Source organism: Carex rostrata, chromosome 2 (genome assembly GCF_964058835.1).
Source record: "Carex rostrata chromosome 2, lpCarRost1.2, whole genome shotgun sequence".
Classification (NCBI taxonomy): domain Eukaryota; kingdom Viridiplantae; phylum Streptophyta; class Magnoliopsida; order Poales; family Cyperaceae; genus Carex; species Carex rostrata.
In genome coordinates this window covers 14,247,096-14,255,082 of record NC_135919.1, presented here as the reverse complement: position 1 = coordinate 14,255,082, position 7,987 = coordinate 14,247,096, and the positions used below count along the sequence as shown (strand labels likewise).

Sequence of the window (7,987 nt, the reverse complement as noted above, 5' to 3'; positions counted from 1 at the left end):
AAGTTTTAAAGTTAATCATTGGAATATAATATGTGCATAATTCATGATTCAGGTAAATTATTTACTGTTAATTTAAATTATAAAAAAGTGTATCAGTTAGAAAGTTTACGGACTCTGAGAGTAAAGTAACTGGGCGATTTTATTTTTGTCTAGTACTCAAGTTTCATAGCACAAACCGTCATGATTCGCTACCACCAACTACAAAATCTATTTTTTCTTGGTTCCCCGACTCCATCGTCTCCAAATATAGCTTAAGCTACTTAAGTTCATTTCAAACAGTCAAACAGAAAGAACCGTAATTCTACTATTGGAAAATCTCACAACACCAGTGAAGCTTACAATACAAAATTAAGTTTTTTTTTTTTTTTTTTTTATATACTTCTTTCAAACCTCCCAATACGTAGCCTGGAAAATTAAACCAAGTAATCAAAGGTTTCTTTATACATACATCAATAAGAAACATTTAATTTGTAACCTAAAAATGTTTTCATCAATAAAACGGACTTAGTAGTCTTATTTGCAAAAAAAAAAAAAAAAAAAAAAAAAACACCATTGACGAGGTTAAAGAAGTGTTGTACCAACATCTTGGAAACTATAAGAGACAAACATCATCGAAACATCTAAGATTAGTATTATATGGTTCATAGCAATTCAACATTCTTTGACCTTCTCTCGACACACAATGATGCACTGAGGTAGATTGTAGTGCAAAATGCAGATATGAATGGGTAACACCTCTTCTATTGTCTTCAGAAAAAGAAACATCTCTTATATGGAACTGACCCTCGAGTGAGTGTTTAACTTTGATTTTCATGAGAGGGAGGGAGGGAAGGAGAGAGAAGATGAACAATGTAAAGCGTTAATTTTCTCTGCATTCCAATTTAAAATTATAAATTTTGAATAATTTAGAGTTCACTTTTTTTTTTCTTTCACTCGTCTTCTATCTTTCTCAAAATTTAATATTCTAATAGTAAACTTGCTCTGGTCACGAATTCGCATCCTCTGAGATATCTCATATTTTGTGTGACTTTTTGGAAAATCTTAACCGTTGCAATACGTTTTGTGCGAATCTCAAAGCTCAAATAATACTGGCCCCCTACGTCACCCCCGAATAGGCACTGGACACGTCAGTCACGCAAAATATGAGATATCTCAGAGGATACGCACTCTCTGGTCACCCCCTCCTCTCTCTCTACTCTCTTCTAAAGCTGTGTTCCACAACGGAGGATAAACTTCTCATTAAAGTGAGAGAAAGAGAGAGTTCGGAGGGGGAGGCAACCTCCTGAACAGTAATTTTACACTCAAATTGAGAGTGACAAAATTCAGAGAAAATCAACACTACGCAATTCCACTCTCCCGTCCGAATAGTAGTTTTTCACCTCCGATTCCTCTTCGGTTCTTCTCTTTTGGAGCAGGAAAAATCTTTGGATAGAATCAGTCTGGAATGAGTGTCTCCCTCCCATAGTAATTTTTCTTTCTCTTTCTTCCGCCTCCCTTCGTCTGGAGCACGCCCTAAAGCATAATCTTAAATGTGGCTTCTTTATTCATAATGGTATCAACTCGTACCACTGAATTCATATCCATTACAATATCTGACAGTGTAGAATGAGATATGACTCGTTGTTTTTAATTTGACATGAGCCTCAAAACATATTTCTCATATTTTAATTAGACACTGAATTAATTTTGATCCTGTTGTAAGTATTCTACAATATACGAAGGGATACTCAGTATCACACATGGCATATCGATTTATACATTGTATTTGCAGTTGAGATGGGCTCTTTCTATTCATAATCGATTATTTGATTTTTATGTTCAAGCTCCCTCAATTTAAAAAAAAAAATGTATTTCGATTTTTGCACTTGATTTATTTTTTATTTAATTATTTTTATTACATCATATTTAACTTTGTTTTTATATTTTTATTTACATCAAATTCAACTTAGTTTTTTAATTTTCTCACATAAAATCAGTGTTAAAATTTAAAAAGGAAAAACAAGCAATTTATCAAGGGCTGATTTTGTTATTAAAAAAATCATCCCGCCTTCGACAAAACCCTAAAACTCCGACGACCTCTCTCCTCCGCCCCGCTATTCTTCACAATGGCGTCAACTGGCTTCAATTTCAACTTGTCCTCCGCTCCCTCCACCACCTCCTCCTCCGCATCCAGCCCTTTCTCCTCTACCACCTCATCCACTCCTTTTCAGTTCCAGTCGTCATCCTCCGCCTCCCCTTTCTCTTTCCAGTCCAGCTCGGCCCCAGCTGCCTCCACCGGTTTCTCCTTCGGCGCTGCCCCTGCACCCACCCCATCTTTTTCCTTCGGTTCATCTTCTTCCCAGACCCCATCTCTCTTTCCACCTGCCTCCACACCCGCTTCAAGCCCCCTTTTCAGTGGCGCCGCTTCCTCCACCACCGCTTCTAGCCCGTTCGGCGCCACCCCATCCACCACACCCGCTTCAAGCCCCCTTTTCGGTGCCACCGCTTCCACCACACCCGCTTCAAGCCCCCTTTTCGGTGCCACCGCTTCCACCACCCCAGCTTCAAGTCCTCTTTTCGGCTCCAGCACAGCTTCCGCTTCCCCCTCCGTGGGGTTTACATCTGCTTTCTCTTTAAACGCACCTTCTTCCTCTACCACTACCAGCACCACTGCTTCAACCTCTGTTTTTGGTTCAACACCCGCTGCATCTCTCTTCGGTTCACCCACCCCTTCATCTAATCTCTTTGGTTCGACCCCAGGTTCATCTCTTTTCGGTCCAACCACGGCCAGCTCCTCCTTATCCACCACCACCACTACAGCAACAACCCAATCTTTGTCTCCTCCTTTGTTTGGAACCAGCACAAACTCCTCGGGATCTACACAGACCACTTCAGTGGCTTCTTTCAACTTCGCAACGGGTCCATCCTTTGGTAACACTGCAGCTGCCACCACTGCTGCTTCAACCCCTTCTTTCTCCTTTCCTACTGCCAACTCAGCAAAGTCGACCAGCTCTTCTGCCCCTTCATTTGTCTTTCCAACTGCAACATCTGCTACTTCCCTGTCTGCTCCATCCAATGCTGCAGCCTCAAACGACCCAAAGCCAACTCTTTTCTCATTTGGCTCAACACCATCTTCTACTAGTACTGCTGCCGGAATTACTGCTCCAACTAGCACGGTGGCTTCTACTACTACAAGTGGCACTGTTCCAACTGTGCCTTCACTCTTCTCTTCTTCTACTCCGGCTTCTAGTGCATCTACTGCTGCTTCTATTTTTTCTTCTTCAGCCTCAAGCACTCTATTTTCTCCATCCTCCGGTGGTTTGATAACCTCTTCAACATCTGTTGCGTCTACTTCTGCAGTTACTGCAACTGCGTCTCCAACAGTTGCGTTTCCATCTTTCGGCACTACACCTTCAACTGCACCTGCTACAGGGACTGGATCATCCCCATTGTTTGGTTAGTCCTATTATTCTCAATATGTGTTTTATCGTACAATTATGGTAAACTGAGGCTACATTGGATGATAGATTGAGGCTAATTCGATTGAATTTTGGTAAAGTCGAGTCATACTTGAAACGATACTTTATGAAGGGTAAAGACATGCTAGACCTACCTTGTGTGACAACTAATTTGCACAGTAGAACACAATTTCAAAACAGCTCATAGTAGAGGCATAATTTTGGGGGGGGGGGGATGATTCCAATTTGTTGCAGAGTTCACAAATTTTGAAACCACCATTTTACCTTAACCAATTTTATTGATGTTCCTCTGTGCTCCTAAGTCGGACAGATCCAGAGAAGGAACGTAATAGAAAGAAAACCCCCGCTTACTCTTGGTCCTAGGCTAAAATTTTAGGAGACGAGTATTGATCAATAAAGAGAGTTAAAAAAAAGAATTCATGCAAGAGAGGGCACTTTTTCTATATTTTAAGATTCATGTAAACCTAATTGGGATGTAGCTGATTAAGTTTGTCACATTATCTCCCTCTCTTCCCTTGCACTCCAAAGACCTGAGCACAATTATCAGTTGTGATTGATCACAAGCTCTTATATGAATGAAAATACATTTGGAGTAGTTGCAAATTTTCCTTCTAACTTTCTCTTTTTTATTTTTTTGAAACTATTAGGTTTTTCTGTTTCAACACCTACAACTGCTGTGGCAAGCCAGGCGTCAACCCCAGCTATTCAAGCTAGCAGTGCTGGGTTTGTATATTTAAAATTATAGTTTCTTTATTAACAGCAATGGTGCAACAATTTTTATATGGACACTTATCTTTTCTTGTTGTGTTGGTAAAATAGAACTACGGCATCTGCCAGCTTAACCGCAACAAAAACAACAACACCTACAACTACAACTGTCACACCAGCACCTAAGCTTCCTTCGGAGATTGCTGGTAAAACTGTCGAAGAGGTATACTACTATCCTTTCTGCAAATATCATACTTCAATTTTTCCACAAAAAAGAAGAAGACGGCACTTAAAATTTGTAGAAGAACTTATGAATACTACTTGCAATGAGGACCACTTTCAAGTAAAGAAAGGAAATGAGTGGTTGTGGTTCATGTTTTAAAAACTAAGACGGAGAGTTAGGCCAAAGAAGGGAATGTTGATGAGACTTGATTCATGAGAGAAAAAATCAACCTTTTGGTCTGATGTGAGGTGAAATGAACTAAAACTTGTGATATGCTGAGATTTATTGATCTGAAGGCAAATGGCAGCTTTTTAATTTTCTAGGAGTTAGTGCAATATTACTTATGGGCTACTTTTATGCAAATACTGGTAGATATTTGTTGATGTTGGTTAAATCGCCTTTTTAACATCTTAATTGGTTTCTATTATTTAAAGGAAAACCAGTCTGACTCCTCAGGTCTATCTAATTTGTCTCCATTGGTAACATTCCCATTTTAACATCTTGATAGGTTTTTACAATTGAAAAGAAATCAGCCTGACCTTGTCACGTCTAGCTAAAGCAAAATTTTCAGTTTCTTCCAGTACATGCCAATGGTGGCAGTGCCAGCTTTGATAGACTTGGGTACATATAAGATGCTACTTGTTTTGGATCATTCTTTGGGTTAATTTATTGGATTTTTGATAATAAGGTGTCAAGAACTCATCTCTATAAGCAAGACAAGTGAACTTGGTGAATATAAGAGTCATAATTACTTTTTATACTTTGATTTATTGGCAGATAATTAGGGATTGGAACAATGAACTGCAAGAGCGTACCTCAAAATTTAGAAAACAGGCCAACGCAATAGCTGAATGGGACAAGAGAATTCTCCAAAACAGGAATGTTCTCATCAGGCTCGAGGTTCTCATTATTTTTTCACTTTATTTTTCCTTGAAGGATTCATTAAGTCTGTTTTCCAGCCTTATTAATTTTTCGGAACAACTCCTGCAAAGAATATGACAATAATCATAATACGTTTTGTGGTCCCTGGCTAGTGCTGTTCCGTTCTTGCATTATTTATACTATTAATGGAACCTATTTCATGTTTGGCTTGGCATTGCTTGTGCAACTAGGGTTTTAGAATTCGTGATTTTGATGTTTCCTGAGAACATGTTTATTCTCGTATATTAATAGGCTGAGGTGGCAAAGGTAGTGGAGACACAGACAGCTTTGGAGAGGGAACTTGAATTGATTGAGACGCACCAAAATGAGGTTGTCTTTTATGCTTCATCTGTGGAAATTCTTTGAAATATCTTCTGTATCCTTAACAAAAATTTAAACGTCATAATTTACACTCCAAAATCTCTATCCGTGGGTCAAAATTTATGAGGCCATTGTTCGGTTTTATTTGGTCGAATAAGTTTTATTAGAAAGGCGGCATACATGATAAGTGCTATTACAAAAGATGAGTATGGGTTGACCCTAGATAAGTGGTTGGAGGGAGGAAGCGGTTTGAGAGAGTGGGGAGTAAGATCATTGTGATAAAGATGAGTACCAATAAATTCTAGAGTATGAAGCCAAACAGGGTTTAGGGAGAGAGTAATCAATAGAGAATTAAAACTTATTCCCTCCTCTTATTGTTGCCTTTAGTTAGTAGTGCAGTAAAGACTTGTATGAACACAAGGGCATTTCTGAAAGAATTAGTATTGGGATTGATATATATGCATAAGTGATGGTTTGGAGGGATATATGTTGTTTCAAGCATTGAGGTACACTATTACGCCTATTACAACATTATTAAACCAAGCAAGGTCATCGTACTCGAGAATTTAAGATACAACATGATGCTGTGCTTTGACGTATCGAGAGTCTTTTTTTTCCCGCTAAAAGTATGCCTAACGTTTATTAGGAATGACAAAAAAGGAAAATTTAATTGTTGTCCGTGTGTTTGTCTCACTTTTGTTTATTTTCTTTATGGTTGAAGGTGGATAAGGCACTGAAAAGCGTTGAAGAGGAAGCAGAGAAAATCTTTGAGGGGGAGCTAGGTTTACTTCTAGAAGACGAACCCTCTCATGCCCGCAATACCATGTTGGTCCCTCTCTCATTATGCCACTCTCTTTTCTTGTCTTTCTCTTAATTATCTTCAAATTAGACAAAAATGGGTGTATATATTTCAGGTATGAGCAGGCCGAGTTTGTTGAGTCAGAGTTGCAACACATGACTGAACAAGTCAAATCTATCATCCAATCATTAAATGCTTCTCAGGTACTGCAAGGCACATACTTTTTGTTTATAATATTATTTTTGAATTTCTCCAAATTCATATCTAATTATCTTTATTTATATTTCTCTTTCTACAGGGTAGTAACACCGAGTCAGCTGATTCCATGTCTCCATTTGATGCGGCTGTTCGAATTCTTGATAATCAGCTTCGTTCTCTCATGTGGATTGATGAAAAGGTGAGACCATAGTATGCAGAATTGGCTTAATTGATGCCTGCACAAATGCTAGTTAATCAAGAGTTAGTCCGAGTAGCAATGTTGGAAAGCACTTCATTGTTTAGGTTGGATACAAGTACCAGAACTTTGAACAAGATTTGAACCAAACTAAAAATGTGGTAAAGATTTGAACCAAACTAAAAATGTGGTAAAGATTTGAACCAAACTTTGAACAAGATTTATACTTTTGGTTGTGTTGAGCCAGATAAAAATGTGCTAAAAAAAACTAACAAAGCTGTCTGCGAACATTATCTTGAACTCTACAGCTGAAGTTAAATGTACAAGGTTGCATCTACTACTGATGTAGTAATTGATTAGTCTGTTTTTTTCCTTGCTATTTTGTAGGCCAATGAGTTCTCAAGTAAAATACAGAAGCTGACAAATAATGGTCCAGGTGCAGATCGTGATTTGGCTGGTCCACCGAGGTTTTGGTTGAGTTAATAGAGTCTAGTATTAAGAAAAAAGATGCCATTGATCTGCTTTGGATCATGTTGGATGCTTAGTACATGTATTCTATTGTTTTTTTTTTTAGCATCAACTGACAAGTATTGTGTTCGTATGAAACTGCTAACTTGGAATTTGAAGCTAGTTTTAATATGGTTATCCCAAAACCACGACTCTCTAACAAAGCAGCTTGGTCGTCATACTTTTCAAATGTCAGATAATTATCCATGAAACCCCCAATTTTGCTCCGAGTAACACAATTTTTTATTCTTTTGTCAATTCTTTTGGCAATATTTTATTTGATATATGGAAGTAATTGTAGCTATGTAGTACGGATGCAAGGTGTTCTATATGGAGTAGGGTTAAAATGTACCATTGGTTGTGTGCTCTAACCATGTCCCACGTCTCTATCTCTGTTTACAAAGTTAAAACAGTTGATCCGAACCGTTCAATATGATATACATACTAAAATGTGCTTAGATAACAAATTTTATAATTTTTTTACTATTTTTTTAGATAGGTACAAAATCACTGCATCTTAGTAAAAAAATTTCAAAAAATATAAAATTTGGTCTCTAAGTACATTTTAATATGTATATTATATTGAGCGATTCGGATTAATTGTTTGAACTTTGTAAACGGAGATAGAGACGTGGAGTATGGTTGGGGCACACAAT

General features: G+C 37.9%; 1 protein-coding gene across 1 annotated transcript; it reads left to right on the top strand.

Annotated features, from left to right (window-relative positions):
- The first annotated feature begins 2,022 nt into the window (after nucleotides 1-2,022).
- On the top strand, nucleotides 2,023-7,565 carry EMB2766 (structural constituent of nuclear pore). The gene is made up of 9 exons (XM_078292467.1): nucleotides 2,023-3,435; nucleotides 4,106-4,181; nucleotides 4,278-4,389; nucleotides 5,167-5,289; nucleotides 5,563-5,640; nucleotides 6,353-6,456; nucleotides 6,546-6,633; nucleotides 6,729-6,827; nucleotides 7,212-7,565. Exons 1-9 carry the CDS (start codon nucleotides 2,106-2,108, stop codon nucleotides 7,305-7,307), a joined length of 2,106 nt encoding a protein of 701 aa, XP_078148593.1. The 5' UTR covers nucleotides 2,023-2,105; the 3' UTR covers nucleotides 7,308-7,565.
- Nucleotides 7,566-7,987: the final 422 nt, after the last annotated feature.